This window comes from Metopolophium dirhodum, chromosome 1 (genome assembly GCF_019925205.1).
Source record: "Metopolophium dirhodum isolate CAU chromosome 1, ASM1992520v1, whole genome shotgun sequence".
Taxonomy (NCBI): Eukaryota; Metazoa; Arthropoda; class Insecta; order Hemiptera; family Aphididae; genus Metopolophium; species Metopolophium dirhodum.
In genome coordinates, this window is record NC_083560.1 from 67,402,023 (window position 1) to 67,420,453 (window position 18,431).

At 27.9% G+C, this 18,431-nt stretch overlaps 1 protein-coding gene across 1 annotated transcript; it reads right to left on the reverse strand.

The window, feature by feature from the left end:
- Window positions 1-380: 380 nt before the first annotated feature.
- Window positions 381-15,888, reverse strand: LOC132936477 (Fanconi anemia group I protein homolog). Its single transcript, XM_061003208.1, has 24 exons — window positions 15,461-15,888; window positions 13,802-13,912; window positions 13,457-13,632; window positions 13,229-13,396; window positions 12,898-13,118; window positions 12,156-12,358; window positions 11,578-11,714; window positions 11,426-11,508; window positions 11,195-11,341; window positions 10,915-11,107; window positions 9,290-9,419; window positions 6,821-7,141; window positions 6,608-6,766; window positions 6,346-6,543; window positions 6,152-6,291; window positions 5,908-6,078; window positions 5,691-5,839; window positions 5,392-5,618; window positions 5,164-5,334; window positions 1,420-1,814; window positions 1,282-1,354; window positions 1,069-1,212; window positions 859-960; window positions 381-785 (listed from the first exon to the last, which is right to left on the reverse strand). Exons 1-24 carry the CDS (start codon window positions 15,572-15,574, stop codon window positions 660-662), a joined length of 4,059 nt encoding a protein of 1,352 aa, XP_060859191.1. The 5' UTR covers window positions 15,575-15,888; the 3' UTR covers window positions 381-659.
- Between the last annotated feature and the right edge of the window lie 2,543 nt (window positions 15,889-18,431).

The window sequence follows — 18,431 nt, forward strand, 5'->3', positions numbered from 1 at the left end:
TGTTCAGTTAATTTAAGTTAATTTACTATGATTAAACAACCAGTAAACATAAAAGTTTTTGGGTTAAATATTATTAAATTAATTATAACTAAAAGTTATCCAAAAGTAACTGCAAGTACTATTAGTATGCAATTTTGAATCTATAGATATCTCCAAATATTCCTAAACAGAAATGTTTAATATAATAGAACAATATTTACCATTGAAAAACCAACAAAATTAAATAAATGCATTAGACTTAGTACATTAATTACAAATATGGTATAAGAAACATACTTATTTATCTTACTTTATTGATACTGCATGTACCTATTAAATATTTATCAATATTTAAGAAATCAGGAACAATTAATTATAGACTACTATAAAAGTATAAAATATATATCCTCAAATATGTATTTTTCATACAAGTTAATGTATAAATAACATAAAAATAACTCATTTATGATAAAAATAAATGTAGTTACAAAACATAGCTTAATGATAAAGTAACTATAAATATCACCTATAATCATAACTTATTGTATAAATCATAAATGTAAATTAATTTCACAGTTCAAAAAAAAAAATTATTTTTAATACATAGTATAATGGGAGCAGTAAGGATAACATTATTATGTTTTAATAAGAAAAATAGCATACATTTAAAAAATAATATATCAGTTAGCTGATGTTTCTCCTCTAATTGCCACAGATGTATTTGAACCAGACCTTCGTTTCTTCTTAGGTGGTTGTTCTTCAGCCTCATTTGGTCTTTTATTGCCAATTATTTCTTCATCACTTTCCTATATCAATAATACAACAGCATTAAAAATACAATCTTTCATTAATTACTCAACTTAATTCAATTCTACTTACATCTGAATTATTTTGTTTGCTAAGCATATCCTGAACTTTCTGTACATTGAGTCTGAAGTCACGGGTAGCAGTGAGTTTGAGATTCTTTAACAAGTTTGGATCCTATTTATTGAACATGGTTTAACAACACATTGTATTATTATATTTATATAATATAATCAAAACTACCGACTCGTAAAATAATAAAAAAAATATTAGTAAAATAATAACCTTGCACTTTTTCCCCAATTTAGTAATTAGGTTCACGAATAGTTCCAATTCAGTAACTACTCTGGGAATGTAAGAAGCTTGGCGACGGGTTTGATTTTTTAATTGAACAGACTTTTTCTCCTTATCCGTTAATGGTCTATCGTACTGAAATATAAATGTGTAATTTATTATGAACATAGTTGGTGAAATATAAATCAATTAAAAGTATTATACCTCTATGAACATGATAAACTTAGAAACATTTGGTGACAGTTGATCATTGACAATTTCGGACAATTTACCCAATCTAAAAAAGGAAATTTAACATTATTATACACTGTAAAATATTTCAAAAACAAGAGTTTACTCAACAAAGCTTGCTTGTACACCGGTTCGTTTACGGTTGAACGCGATAAGAAATGTTTGGTAACCACATTGATGGTTCGATAGACTTGGTACAATAAATTGAAAACAGACTCTGTACATTGACCCAATGGGATAACTGTTTTTGTGAATGAAGTTGCGGACAAAACCACTAAAACGATACGATGACAGATAGCTTTTTCTCGAGATTTCAGTCGGTCTTGACAAATAATCTTTATTTTTCTTTGTGATGCATTTAACTCAGCCTTGATTCGAGATAAACATTGCATGACATGATTTAACTCATTGCACAAGCTTTGACACAAGACAGGACATAACATTGTTCGGTTCCAAGTTGTTATTAATCTCAATGGCTTAATTTGTGATTGGTTGGTTTTATGAGACTATTGAAACATAACAAAGCAAAACATTTAATTAACAATAAACACACTATAATCAAATATTAAACACGTTTTAATAATAATATTTAATAAAAATACACTGTTAATGTGTTAATAAAATTAAAAATTAAAATATCAAAAAAAAATAATTAGGTTAATGTAGGTAGACCTATATTTTTGGTATTAGTCTAAATTAATAAGAGCGAAGTAAAAATAGTGATAGTCCAAAGAAAATATTATTAATAGTGGAAAATTTAAAAAGGCTGAATGCATAGGTGATATTTATAATATGTGTAAACAATTACGAGATAGCTCATTGGGAATATTGAAGTGTATATGTTACTGGTAAAGTACGAAAATCAGGTAATGTGAACAATACCCATGTCTATTGGATAAATAAAAAATATTATTTGTAAAACATTTATTTTGTACATTAACAGGGTAATTTGTACATTATCTACTTTTAAGTAAGTGGATAAAGTGTTATGATAAAATATCAACTGGTAATATTTCTGTAATAAAATAATAAAATATAAATTTTTCTTTGTAGATATGAATCATGATAAAACGTGTGCCCGATATTGTATAATTTTAAACTTCAGTATGGTGCTATCGGTTTTTGAGTTCACTTATTCAGCTTGTTAAAGTTTTATTATTTTTAATCTAATAAAATATGTTCTCGAAAAGAGAAATTTTTAAAGAGTTTCAATAAATTAATTAATGAAAATAATGAGAATTCTGTGTATTTAACAGAATCAAAATATTATGGCATACCCAGTGGCGGCTTGTGGTTTGGACGACAGGACGATCACACCCCCTACTAAAATTAACTAAATGAAGAAAATTAATTGAATAATATTCTTCATTTTACATTTTTAAAAAATATTGCAATATTTAAATAGTAAAATAGTTATAAATTACCTATTAGTTACTACCTACTTTACATTTGTCTATTACATTAATTGTCGCGTGCGAACTTGTTATTTTTCTCAGATACCAGGAGCATATGGGTATGCCGTAAACATGCACACACGAATAGTGTTTGGACGACCGATAGCGTCGTCCAAACAATATTCGTATTACACATGTATAAGCGTGATGCGCTGCAATAATGTACGTGCGGGTACGTTTATTGTTGCTACAATGTTATATACGAGTTTGGACGACCAGCAGCGTCGTCCATACAGTAAAATATTTATATATTACTATATTGGGTAATTTGTTTTTAAAATTAACAGCGTTGTCGGTTGCTAATCGCTATTATTATTATTTGAATTTCCATTTTCTACTGCGACCTGCGGCTATATAAAAAGTAAGATGCATATTTTTGTATATTTAAATAATTTGTTATACCTATGGCTACCGCTATTATATTAAAGTCGCACCCCAACCACCAGCACCCACAAGCCGCCACTGCGCATACCTAATATTAGAAATTAACCAGGAAAAAAATAAATAAATCATACAGATTTCAAAAGAGATACGGCATTATTAGCAGTGTCGGCCTGGCACACAAAAGGCCCATGGATCAGTTTTTTTAAGGGGCCCCATTATGGAATACAACATTTACTTGACATTTTGGGGAAAAAAATGCCCACTACCTTTTTTCCTTAAAAATACATTTATTCAAATTCTGATTTATAGAATTTTGAAGTAGTTATACCCAAAGACAATATATTCAAATTCCTGATATTTTTTGTACTTATATTAGTGTTTAGTGGCTATACAAACTTCTTTTTTTCAAATGAGAAACTCCTTTTTTACTGCAAATTATTTAGCAGATGATTTTCTTGTAAATGTAGATGTATCTAAATGTACATTATTTTTTTTTACTTTGTGAAAAGTAAAAAAATAGGATTTCTATTTTAAAAACAGAAGTTTGTGTAGTAAAAACATCAATCTTAAATGGTATAAAAAATCTCAAGTATTCAAAAATCTTCAAGAGAATTTAAAAATTCTAAAAATCAGAAATTGAAGATAATATGTACAATTCAAGTAAAAAAATAGGGTTAGCATAGGTACTTAAAAAATCACTACGTGTAACATTAACGCAAAGCCAAAGAGGGGAATCATTCATTAAGTAATAAACTATGAAATTATTAAAATATTTTAAACTGCAAAATAAATAATAATTAAATAAATATTTATATAATAATAATAATTAAATATTAACGAAATTACGAAAACCAAAATTATATTTATATTGCCTATGGAATTTTAACTTTGAAGACAAATCCATAAGCAATATACCTATGCATAATATTATTCACGTAAACTTTCAAAAGTAAATGTAAAATCTTTATCATTGTTTAATATTTAATTATAAATACATATAGGTATAAGTAGATGTTTAGTGTTATAAATCATACATATTTTTGTATGCAATATTTTAATGAACACAAGGTGGGTGAGCGGGGCCCTCGTGGCCCGTCATAGCCCATTGTTTTTAAGGAGAGATATAAAACCTAACTTAAATTGCAATACCTAGCACAATTCATCCAAAAAAACCTCCTCCTATTTATTACTTGAAACTTGTACTATTATAATTTATAGTGCCCTGCTCACACTATAATAATAGGCAAACATCTGGGCCATGTAAAGACAAATTGTGTACGGTTAAATATATCGATAAATACCTTACTCCCTATATAGACCAGGCACACGCCAAACAAATAAAAAAAAAAAAGCGGCTAAGTGGATGTCGCTCTGCTGTACAGTAGAATACAAGTGGGTCAATGAACAATGGATTGTATTAAACTTATACAAGACCCTAAAAATATCGGAGGGGCTCGGCCGCGTTCGCAGCTCAGCGGCTATGGCCAGGCCGACACTGATTATTAGTATCGGTGGAGAAGACAAATTAATATTTCTAATGTTGATAGCAGTACAGATATTCTATACTACACTATAAACAAAAACATCTATGACATGTTGTATGATATACATTTAAGTATTGAGCAAGGTGGAAAACATAGCCGAAGTTAAAAGAAAGTATAAGAATATAACACAAAAAGCCTATCTAAATAAGTGTCTATCTATTTAAAATTGGTTGAATGTTTATTTTCCCCCTGTGTCACTCTCCTATCAAAACCAGTTGGCCTATGGCAGGGTGTTGCGTGGGGATTCAGTTTTGGTCGGTGCACGGCATGATCTCTTGTAAGACAAAGTATAGGTTATGTGTACTTTTTTTTGGGATTTCGTATTTATACTTTCCCCTATTTTTTCTTTGCTATCATTACATTCACTATTTTGGCCTAGACCCATTTTTTTAAACTTCTCTCACAGTCGACAAATAATCCTAAATAATATGCTTGATGAAATAGTTTTTATGATCTTCAAACAATTTACTCACTTTACTTATTCGACCAAATGAATAGCACAAATTGTTAATTGTAGTAGCTAACATTATAGGATCTTCTTGGTTTGCCGAATGCATCTCTAGCAAGAGAGTTAAGAATTCTTTGGAGTTGTTTGAATTTGAAAATGAATATTTTTCGGCCACCATAGATAGCCAAGTCAATATCTATAGGAAAGGAACAGTTTAATTACATTTCATTACATAAATATTAATTATAATTACCTGTTTGACTTTAGGATCCTTATTATTTTTGATGCCATGACATACAACAGACACACATCCGATTAGATGAGATTCTATTAGATCGTAAGTTTCTTTATCATCATTATCTTCGTATTGGATAGTACTGTCATCGATTTGATTCATTTGTAATATTTCGTCTAAATATAATCTCATATTACGCAGCACATTGAATATTTCTCCCGATTGGTCGTTTGAATCATCTTTGTCTAATAATTGATAATATAATCATTAATTATTTAAAAAAAAAACACATATTAGCAAAATTTGTATAAACTTACTGGAGTCAGAAAAAAATTTATCCAAATTTTTATAATACGAATTGACAAGTTTTATTGTTTGTAAATAACAATCCAATCCCAATTCAAGAACCGTTTGACTGAACTTAATTTTTTCACGAACATCAAATAGAAAATAGTCGTAAAGCAATCTAGTAACATTAGTTTGATAAATAATAAATAATATATGCACAAATAATATGAAAGCTAAAATTCTTACTTTGTCAATTTACATATATTTTCGTACAAATTACGAGGTTTTATATCACGCGAAAGCAAGTTCTTCACTTCCATCAAATGTGTTTGTACTAGTTTTAACACAAATTCCCAAAGTCTTACATTTTGTTTTAATGATACAACATTAAGTTCAGACGTCCAATTAACATTTTTACTAAAACATAAAATTTAAAACTGTTTTTAACCTCATAGAAAATTGGAATTGATAAATATAAAGTAAGTCTTACGCAAGTAATGAAAGAAACTTATACAATACATCAAAATCTAAATGAATTGCAGGTTCAACAAATTTAGTGGTTGTTCCAGTTGTTTCAGCTTTATTTTTTTTATTTCCTTTATCCTTTTTCTTATTAGTTTTGTCCGATGCCTAAAACAGTAGAACATGAATGACATTTCCTTCAAACGGAAAAAACAAAGTTACCATAACAGCTTCTAAAATATTATTGTATTTAGAAAATAACTTTTGTAGTTTTTCACAGCATTCTTTATCTTGGTCAGAGCTACACCATGAATTTACAATATAGACCATAAAGGCCTGGTAAACACACAGAATTTGTTTGATTACATCTACATATTCTGTTGTATCACAAATTATATCTAGTAAACAGTCACTTTCGTTCTAAAACAAACAAATAAAACCAATAATATTGTATTTGAACTAACAAAACACGGATCTTACTGACCACTTTTATTTCGTCTGTATTGCATTCACTGTAGAAATTTACCAGTTGATAGAGTAGTTGTTTTAATTCATCGATTTTTGCATACTCTTTATTATCATTAAGCTGCATATTTGTAACCAGTACGTGTTGAGCCAGTAAAATCAACTCATCTAATGGCTCCTAAAAATAATGCATCATATAATTTAAGAACATAAAAAATTGAGATTAACTCACTTGCACGATAGGTTTATTATCTTTTCCTATGACTATGGACTTGTCAAATTTTAATGATTTTTTGTTTTCTGCTACTACAAGTCTGTTACACCATAAACTCATGTGGTCTAATAGCAAACTATTGACACAAACACATAATTCGTTATTGTGTGAAGTCACTCTAATCAATCCTCTATAAAGTGATTGTTTGATTTCAGATTTTTGGTAAAAACATGTTTTAAGTGAATCCAAAATTTCCAAACAAATTGTTTTATTATTTTCTGAACTATCGTCAGAATCAAGAGCTGAATGAATATCCACAGAATCTCTATCAAGAACCATCTATAATCATAAATATTTGTCAAAATATCAGTTTTATGTAGTTAAGTACATTGTACATATTATGTATAACCAATTGTATGCGTGTGACATATGTTCTCGTCTTGGGAATAAGTGCAGGGATAATTATTTTTTTTATTTATTTTTAACGATCAATAAGTAATTTGAGTTTTCCTTATTCATTTTTTTTGAATCAAACAAACTTATGTCAAAAAATCAATTTTGTTTTAGACTGGGTTTAAGGTCAGAAGATTTCATTCTATAATGCAACAACATAATTTATAAGTTATGTACTTTATAATGAGAAAAAGCCTTGGCAAGCGTTTACTACAGTTAATCAGGGAAAACTTATTAAAATTTTCCTTATTTTTGGTATCAAATTTAACAGTTTGAAATGGATAACAAGTTATCTAAAGAATATAAGACAAATGGTTAACATAAATGGTATTTTAGGAAACAGAAAAAATATAGTAAATGAAGTACCCCATGGCAGTGTTCTTGGACCCATATTTTTAATTTTGGATGTAAATACTATTTTTTTCACGCCTGCACCGAAAGTTTAGTTTTGATGACTGTTTAAGCGTTAGAAACCGACCTTTTCCATCCAGTGGGGGGTAAAGTGGGAATCCTCATAGTGCCGGACGGTAAAATGGAAATCCTCAAAAGTACTGGGCACACATATCATGCGTATCCTCTGCACAATTAGACACTAAAATCTATACTATGGTCCTTACAAAACATACATTTTTGATTACATCTTATATTCATATTATAACCTCCATGCATGATGCTTAAAATAAATAAAAACGAATCGTTTCTTTCATGAAATATTGTTTTTGTTAATTGTCTAGTTGTTGCATAGATCCCAGCCTGCATTACCTTTGCCGTAATAGCGTTATCAATAAACGCAGGGGCGTGACAAAAAATAGTATTTGTGGCTCGTGCAGGAAGGCTTATACATTACAAATTGCGGTCCCGCGACTGAAATAGCTTACTTCCCACCTTTGCCACACAATATACTATTGTAATATGAATATAGAAATAGAATATTGAAATGTACAACAATAAATTGTTGATGATACATGCTTATTATTCTCAAATTATTCATGGGACTATTCACATTTTAAGGCAATAATAGACACACAAAGAGTTGTAGATTCAGTTATTTTTTTTATATTTCTTCAGTTAAAAGAAATTATCAATTTCAAACCTACTAAAAACTTTTTTTATGACATCAATAACACATAATATGTGAACTAATTTTTCACTCTTGAAATAACAACGTAGAAATAACAACATATGTGTAAACATTTTCTAGAGTATCGAGAATTTGCTATTTGGGTATGATGAACATTTAAGATGGAACTTACATATTGGTAATCTGGTAACACGACTACGCACAACAGTACATAAGTATTATCTCATAAACAATTCTGCCAATAGACATTATTGATTATTCAAACTGTATATTTAATATTATTTATCTCTGTGTCTGGCTTCATATCAGTTTAGCATTAAAGTATGGGAGGGCCTCATAGAAAATGCTATAAAACCTCTAAGAATACAACAAAATAAAATAATCAGAATTTTTCTAAATTGGCATAGCCTTGAAGGTTCTTCAAAACAGAACTAAATAGAATTTAGAGTGTTGCCAGTCAAACTTGTGCATAAAAAAATTTCAATTTTATGAGTAGTAATAAATATTCATACGTAGTATAAAAAAGATCAAACAAGAGATAGATAAGTCTTTTAAATTTGTTATTAGAATCTAATTTTGTTTTTTGATTTAATAAATAAAAATCATTTGCACTACTAAGGTTAAAATTATGGGAGGGTGGCTCCTAATAAATTATTGTTAAGAAATTAACTGTGACAAAACAAAAATTATTCAGAACAAACTGTAATATATATTTATAGGTATTAACTATATTTGATATAGGTACCCAATACCAACTGTAAAAAAAAAATAGGCAAGTTCCCCTAGTTGCACTAAAAGTCAAACATTATTTAACATTCTAAATAAAAAGAAACCCATTTTTTTGTTTTAAGTTTTTACGCTATAGGATTAGTCTGTTTATATATTTTTATTTATGTTTATATGTTTATAAGTTTACAACAAGTACAATAATAAATAATAATTTCTCAAGTTACCTGAGTAAATAATCCAGGCCATGAATCCTGGCTGTTTGTATTCTGACTTAATGTAGTAAAACTGTCCAAATGAACACTACATAATATTTCAATGAATCCCAAAACCGCACTATGTCTTAACTGATATTCTCTATAAATAATTTTTGATGTACAGATTGAATAATTATGTTGGAATATCATTAATATATTCTATAATAATAATTAGGGCTCAAAACTTTTGCATTTGCATGTATTTTTGTAGTGGTCTAAGATAATTTTAGGTAAGTTATACATCTGTTTAATGAATGGCAAAATTAAACACAAAATGTGAATTTGCATATTTCATTATATTTGAGCAGTTTTTAGCATATTTCAAATTTTTTTAAAATTTATATCTGTACAATTAATGGGAAAAATAATTTTTGGAAAACACTCAAAAATATTAGGTTTAGGTAGACGTTTAGGTAGGCGCATATAGAATTTGAGATTTGGGGAAGCTTAAGCAGGAAGTTCTAATATTATTATATTGAGGTATTAGCCAGTATTTCTAAAATTAAGTTGTTTAAAATGCACAAAACATGGAATATAGCTAATATATATTCAAATTTAAATTAATAAACCAGTGTATAAATTATTTCATTATGTTTACCAACTTACTTTTTAGTTTCATACAAAAATTTTAATATTTTTTATGCATTTTTTAAAATTAATATAACAATTTAGCTGCATATATTTAAGTATATTTTGATATATATAATTTTGAATAAATATTTCGATAATTTTTAGTACAACAAGTTCCACACTCTGATAATAATTTTTATTAAAGCAGTAATTCTAATTAATAAAATTACTATATTATAAATTACTACTAACTACTTATATAACAATATTATAATATTTAAGCAAGTTGAACTAATTAGTTGTTAAAAAAAAATTATTTTTTTATATTTAGGTACAAAATATAAATAATAGAAAAATTAAACCTGATCAACTAACAGTGTATTTATAAATGATAATAATAACCTGCATAATTGAAAAAAAAAACTCCATTTCCATACTTAATAACACACGTCACTATACTTTTCGAACAAAAAAAATTCAATTCTTGTGGCTATGAAAATCATAAAAAGCAAAAAAGAAATTCACCCAGTACTGAAAGCTTGATTTTAATTTTGAAAACATATTTGAATTCCATATTCTCCTTTTCGTAGGAATTAGTTTTCGATTTGATTTACCAATTGTTTAATAAGTATAGTAACGAATAATTTTTTTTTTCAAAATGCACTTTTACTAGTGTTACTAAAAAAAATAATTGATTTCCTACAAGAAACAGACAAGAAGAGAACAAATTCAAATACATATTAATTTAAAATTGGACTTCTGTGAGTAGATTTTTTTTCTTTTGCTTTAGGTACAAATTACAAATTCATTGAAAAACAAAAAACTTTCAACTGACTTAAGATGGATTTCTTACTATAAGATAATTTAAAATATCCCCTAAAACTCTTATCATAGTCCAAATGCAGTTCCCTTTCTATCTATGTGAAGTGAGGTTTTACTTATTTAGCAACAAATAAGCAATTATAATACAAAGTATGTACTAAATAAATAAATAATAAATAATATACTCCGTAAAATAAACCTACTTTGATATGAGTTCTTTTCGTAAAATCATGATGATATTATCGCGCAAATATGTTGATGTCTTTAGGACGGGCATGACTGCACAAGTTACTTTATCAGTCATGCCAATCGGTATTTCTTTAAACAACTTCAATATTTCAGTATTATTCTCGACAACGTGTAACTTTTGGTTCTTACAAAGTTTATGTAAACACTCTAAGACATAAAATACAAATATAATTACCAATTTCAAAATATGTAGAATGTGTACAGTAAAAATCATATTATTTTCTATGTACTAACCTAAATATTGATTAGATTCAGGGTTGGATGTAATAAAATTGGTCAATTTTCGTAAAACACTACCAGTGATAAATGATCGCTTGTGAACCAATGATACTATTATGAACAAACCAAGCTGATGAACTGTGTTTATGATCTCAGCGTTTTCTGTAATAATATAATACAGTAATTAAATATTAAAACTGATGCGTAGATGAACTAATTAAAAATATGATTTAGGTAATAACTTACTTTTGAATATAGAAACAGTAGTTCCAAGAAATGATAATCCCAAATTGACAAGACCTTTGAATATTTTTTCGTAACTTGATATTCTAAATAAGAAAACAGTTATTATTAAATTTTAATAATAGAAAAAATAACAGGAGATTTTAAAAACATACTCGCTTTTTATAAACACTTGAAATTGTGTGTAAACATCATATATATCTGTGTAATGCAGTTTTAACCAATATGAACGTTGAGTATTTTCTACTTCTACCAATGACTGCACTACAAGCTTTTTTACCAAATCAATAACCTAAAATCAACGTATGTACGAATGTTATCTTTAAGAGGATGTCACACCCGCATGTCCCATCCGTCTTACAAATGTACAACATAGCAAAAGCTGTTTTGCGCGGGACAATTTTGCTCGTACCATATTTGTTGTAGAACTACCAAATGTTCACAACACGTAAAGAAGAAATTTATCTGTGCAAGAATGTGCTCTTTTTTTATAAGCAAATGAAGAAAACAAAAAAAACCAAATGTTTAGAAGTAAATAACTTTTATTATGTTTATGTTATCTAAAATATGGGCATGCTGAAATTTTGGAGCCACTACTACAAACACAGAAAGATAAAAGTTGTCCCGCGCAAAATAGTTTTTGTTATGTTGTACATTTGTAAAACGGAGACAACACATGCGGTTGTGACATCCTCTTAAATAAATAAATGTAGAAATATATTAATCTTCTTACATTAGCTTCAAAAGGTGCACAGCAAGACATGGTTAGTAAAAATGCCAACATGAATGGACCAAAAACCATGTTAGGAGCACCAATACTATTTTTTATGTACTTAGTTATATCATTAACAAATGAAGAATGCACCTTAGCAAAGTCTTCCAAAAGAAATAATACTGTACTTTCAGCTTCTAAAAATTCTTTTTTCTCGGATCCTTCTAAAAGTCCAATATAATATTAAATAATAAGTAATTATACAATATTTGGAAATTGATATAAATATACAAACTATATCAATGATGACAGTTAAGAGGACGTAGTAATGCAGGCATTTAATGTCTCCATCTTAAAAGTGCATAACATACCAAAATAACTTACGCTCAGCAGATCACATTTAGCTCCTTTAGTTTAAAAACTAGAGTAAACGACCTCTTATAAACTTGATAGTTAGAGCATTGTCAGTGTTTGAATGTGATTTTTTACAATAATTCAGTTTTTATGTGAGTTATGAGTATTATTAATTTACGTTACAATATAGTATACTCGAAACTTGCTAAAAAATTGAACTATTGTTAAAAACCTACATACAAACACAGATAATGTTCTTACCATCAAGTTTCATAAAAGGTTGATTCACTCTAATTGTTTAACTAATGAACCTAAATGTGATCTGCTGATTGTAAATTTGGTATGTTATGCACTTGTAAAACTTTGACAACAAATTCCTATATTACGTCCTCTTAAATATAAACCGTACCTATTTCAAGTGCATAATTTTCGTCGTTACTTTGGTCTAAATGGTACTTATCATCAAAATACTTTTGAAGTGTACAAAAAAGAGTTAAAAAATCTCCACTTGAACAAAAATGTAATATTTGTTGTAGAATAGGTGGGATTTCTAGAGGTTTCATTTGACCGAAGTATGAGCATAATGTTTTGATAACTAGTTCATGTTCTTTCTCAGTTAATAGTGTTCCTCTATAATTAAATTAATCATAGTTTAATAGAAAATATGTCTATATATGTGTGTGTGTGTGTGTGTGTGTGTGTGTGTATGATTTATGTGTGTATGTCCAAAAAGAAAATACCTAAACATCAGTGCAAGTGCTACTGAGATGTTGGGCTGAACTTTGAAACGACAAATGTCAGTAATAATCATTTCTTTGTAATCAGCACCTGTCATTTCTAATTCTTCAGTTCTTATTAGTTTGATTTCAGATACTATTTTTAAAATATGAGGGAACAATTCTTTCCAGCTGAAATTAAAATAACATGTATTACACAAATAAAAAGTCCAATTATACAAATAATATTACCTCTGAACACAGTTTTCATTTGATTCTTCTATGTCTTTTTTACACATATTTATAAATTTGATTAGTTGTTTGGTTGATAGTTTATTTAATTCTAATGATAAACGACTAATCAAACATACTTTCATTTTTTCTGGTATTTCAGCATTATTTATTGCGTTTAATACATATTCGTAAACCTAAAAAAAAATATTGTTATATGTTAGATATCAATTTATTCATAAACATAAAATAGTAATAGTTTGATATGTTATTAGCTACATTTGGTTGGAAGTATACATAATATATTATTAATTAAGATCTTATAGTAAGGTACATTAAAATACAAATGTGCATAAAGGTACATACGTTTTCGACAATTTTTTGGGAATCAGGTTTAACAGAAAGTCCAACTAATATATACTCCAATACTTTTGGTCCATCTTCACGATCAATCTTTTCATCTATTAATGAATGTATCTGTAACATATACATAACTACAAAATAATGTTTGACTGAAGGATATTAATATTAAATAATAACAAGGTGATAACAATTTCAATAAATTGTTGAATATACAATCATTGACTTTGTAAATACCTAGGTTAGGCGGAATTTGGGGAGTCACAAGCAGGCAGTTTCTCTCCAGAAAAAATATTGAGAAGGCAAACATATAATTTTAAATAGGTCAGTAAATTGTGATTAATATTTGGCCCCCCTCTCAACAATTAGAGCCAAGTGCCGCCTATGTATGGATAAATAGTTACCTATAGTACAATACTAATTTTAAAATAAATTTAGGAATTAAATTAAATTAAAATATTAAGCCAAATAAACATGAAAAAATATTGAATTTCAATTAGGTACAAGGTTTTTTCAGTCAAATAATTGTATTCATTTTAAAATCAATTATACATCGTGCATGGCTATTTTCAACCAAATTCATACCCTTCCATTTTTGGTCAATTCACTTTTCGCCCAAACCTAAAAGTTTAATATCTACTTTCTATTATAAATATCAAAAATTATTAAAAATATGAGTTGTATAAAATGTGTATAGGTACCTAATAATGTAATTTATAAATTAATAATAATACAATAATACATAATATTTATTTTCCATCAATAATTATTTAATCAATATCTTCTATAAGATAATAAGTTCTGAGGTTCTGTCACTGGACAGTCTCCTCTTCATGTGTTTCATGTCTTCTTTAATCACTATCATCATTGTTACTTATTGTTTTATGTGTAAACAGATTGTAATATATTTTTAATAAAAAAAAAAAAAAAAAAAGAAAAAAAGATAATAAGTTAATACAAGCAATAAGCATGCTCATATTTTGTTCATATTTATAGGTACCTTCTAGGTATCTATACTCTGTTCAAAATAAGACGATTAGGTGGCCGAGTTGTGCGCTTTGTTCTGTGGCAGTGCCCGACGCGTCGCCATGTGGGGACGGTGTCTGACCGTTGAGGAATAAAAACTGGTCATCGCCAGGTCATTGTCTTATTTTGAACAGAGTATATTATGTATCTACTTTATTTACTACATAATATAGAAAATTATTAAACATATAAGTTAGGTACAGTTAGGTACCTACATAAAATGCTTTTATTTATATATATAATTAATATTAATCAAATACCTAATCAATGATAACAATTATATAGGTAACTTTTAATAAATTTCTAAATGTATAAAATAAAGTACCTAATAATTAGTAAAAAGTAAAAGTACCTAAATATTCCATTATTTTGTTTAGCCGAAAAGTGAATCAGCCGAAAAGGAAAGGGTACAATTTTGGTGGAAAATGGTCTCACCCACATCATCATAATCCTAAGGTCATTTAATGAATGTATATTTTCAATTTCAAATCATGGATGTAATCTTTAATCACCAATTGAGCATGTTATTTTGCATAACATGCTGTCTCCTGGGCATGTTATATTATTGTATAGGCATAATATAGCTATAATCGACAGTGGACTGTGATAAAAAATAAATAAATAACTCAAGGTACTAACGGTGTCCAAGTCCAGCTCTTGAGTGACGAACGTTTGAAACTGTTCAAAATCTTCGCTGCTGTTCAACCTGTTGTTGGCAAGTTCCACCAGACTTTTGATTTTCTCGAAACTCATCTTTTAAGCTGCCACACGACCTACTGATCACGACGCGCGTGCCTCGAAGGGTTGTTTTGTTCCGGAGTAATCGGGAAGACGCAATTTTTGGTCGATGCCGTAAAATTGTCTCGATACAATCGGTTGTTGTAATCGTCAGCCACGTACCCACGTCAGTTGAGAAAATACTCGTGTGTACTCATAAATATTACCAAATACTTTAAAGTACCTACATCCTATTTGACATTACCTTAAATACTAAATTTATAAGGAGAACAATTTATTATACGCGGTAGAGGTTTTATTCTGTCATTATGCGTGTGTACTGTGTACAATGTAAATCGGAGGGAAATTTCGAATGATAAAAAATATATCATGGACTATCTAGTATCTACAATTCGTAGTGTTATCACAGGCGGAGTTATCATTCGAAAAACACGGCGTGTTTTATGGGCACCATAGACATATAGAACAACTTTCTTAAACCTTGGTTCATTGTCCGTGGATATGGGTATAGTGCTATTTAGACATAATATTATAGTTGAGTATAGGTAATATGGATATTGGATATGGGTTATGGGAATACTATTAATTATTATATTATAGGGTCTCCGAAACCGCGGAAAATGCTCAAGCTCAATAATTGTTTTAAAATCGACAAATGAAAACTAAAATAGGTACCTACCTATATCATTATACAATCAATGTATTGATCGCTCCGCTCAGAATCTAAACAAATATAAATATTATGTGGCAAAACATCATTCAATAAAACACGTCCAATCACTTCACAATCTATTATTCTAAAAAAACAATTAATTGATTCTAATACAAACATTTTGTGATAATTTCATGTAGGTACTTATAATGTAGGTACGGTTAATATGGTTATTCGTTTTTGAATTACAAAAAAATAAGAAAATCAATTTTGTAAAAAATCTCATGATTTTTCTTTATTTTTTTTTTGTTTTCTTAATTACCTTGAATAGTATTAGGAATATTTAATTTTTACTTCCCAAAAGTAACATCTAGATTCATTTTCCTACCCAGAAGTTAAAAATCAACATTTGTTGTCTCCGTCTTACAAATGCGTAACATGAAAAATGTACGCTCGGCAGATAATAACGTTTAGCTCCGTTAGTTTAAAAATTGGAGTGAATCGACCTATTATGAAACTTGATGGTAAGAACATTATTTGTGTTCGTAGGTATGTTGGGTTTTTACGATTATATACAGTTTATTTAAGTGAGTTATGAGCATTTTTAATTTACGCTATATTATATAAAAAATTGAACTATTGTAAAAAACCAACATACCTACGAAAGTACGAACACAGATAGGTATTGTTTTTACCATCAAGTTTCAAAATAGATCGAGTCACTCTAATTTTTAAACCACGGACTTACATGTATTTTTAATATATTTTTAAACTGCTATTTTAGAAATATTTCAGGAGCCTTGTATTAAATTTTGACGCTTTTTGCTTTATGGCCCAACAAAAAAATGTTTAATACTATTTATAGAAAAAAACTAAAAAAAATTGAAACTGAAATTGTCCGTAAACAGCTCAAAACAAGTCAAAATATTTTGAAAAGTTTAACAAGTATAGCAGGATTTGATCAAATAAATATATGATATAAATCTCAAGGTTATTCGTTTTTGAATTACAACAAAATAAGAAAATCGCTACATGATAGAAATCGAGTGAATATCCAATGTTGTAAAAATTTGAACGAACTTCAAACGCTCATAAAAATTTAATTTGACTTTCTTATAGACATTTTTTTTTTTTTTTGATGAAGGTAGATAACTTATAAGGAATCTTGTATTACGTTTTAAAATCTTAGATTAGAAAACAATATTTTTTAGGAATTTTTAACACAAAATAATTTTCAAATTTTTGTAATTTTTACGCCTTTTGTCAAAATTTGAATTTTAAATGCTTATAAAAAAATATTGTGACTGGTTTTTTAATATTTTTCATTATTTTTATGGTAACAATATATTAGGAGCCTTGTATTAAATTTTCAAGCTTTTTTACCTAATGAATAAAATCTTATTGACATTCTTGGAAAAAATCTAAAAAAATTAGAAATTGAAAATGCTCTTCAAAACAAATCAAAATATTTTGAAAATTTTATCGTGTATATAAATTGCTAATATAAACAACCAGTGAACATTTCAAGCATCTACGGTCATTTGTTTTAGAGTTACACCAAAAACCAAAATCGATTTTGTCGTAAACTGATTTAGCGAACAAGATTATAGAGATAGGTATTAAAAATCGAACCATTATTTCGACTATTTATATCGTGCAGTATACAAAGAACAAATAATCAAAAAGTGGGTAAGTGGATGTCGCTCTGCTGTACAGTAGGTTACAAGTGAGTCACTGTAATGGATGGTGTTAAATTTGAATTCAATGATAATTAATATAGTATCATTGTATAAGAAAAACGATTCTGAGCGAAAACGGTCAGTCAGCCTATGATATTACTAAGTATATTTGATGATATTATACTGTGAATAAAGTAATTTATATATTTACCTATTTACGTGGAACCTTGTTTTAAATTTTCAATCTTTAGCTATAAAAGTTGAATATTTTATAATATTTTAACTACAAAATAATTATTAAATTTTAAATATGATAAATTATGTCAAAATTCGAACTTCAAATGCTTATAAAAAAAAATTGTGCCTATGTATTTTTAATATTTTTCAACTACTATTGTAACAATATATCAGGAGCCTTGTAATAATTATTTGTACGCTTTTTTACCCAATAAATAAACTTTTATTGATATTTATGGAGAAAAAAACTAAAAAAATTGAAAACTGACAATGTTACGGACGAGCAGCCCAAAAATAGTCAAAA

What these genes read in the sequence shown, in the direction of transcription:
- LOC132936477 (XM_061003208.1), bottom strand. Translation starts at nt 15,574, where the DNA reads ATGAGTTTCGAGAAAATCAAAAGTCTGGTGGAACTTGCCAACAACAGG. An exon ending in AAGTTTCTTTCATTACTTGC is followed by an intron (nt 6,079 to 6,151) that starts GTAAGACTTACT and finishes TTTATGTTTTAG; the next exon opens with TAAAAATGTTAATTGGACGT. An exon ending in GCAAACAAAATAATTCAGAT is followed by an intron (nt 786 to 858) that starts GTAAGTAGAATT and finishes TTATTGATATAG; the next exon opens with GAAAGTGATGAAGAAATAAT.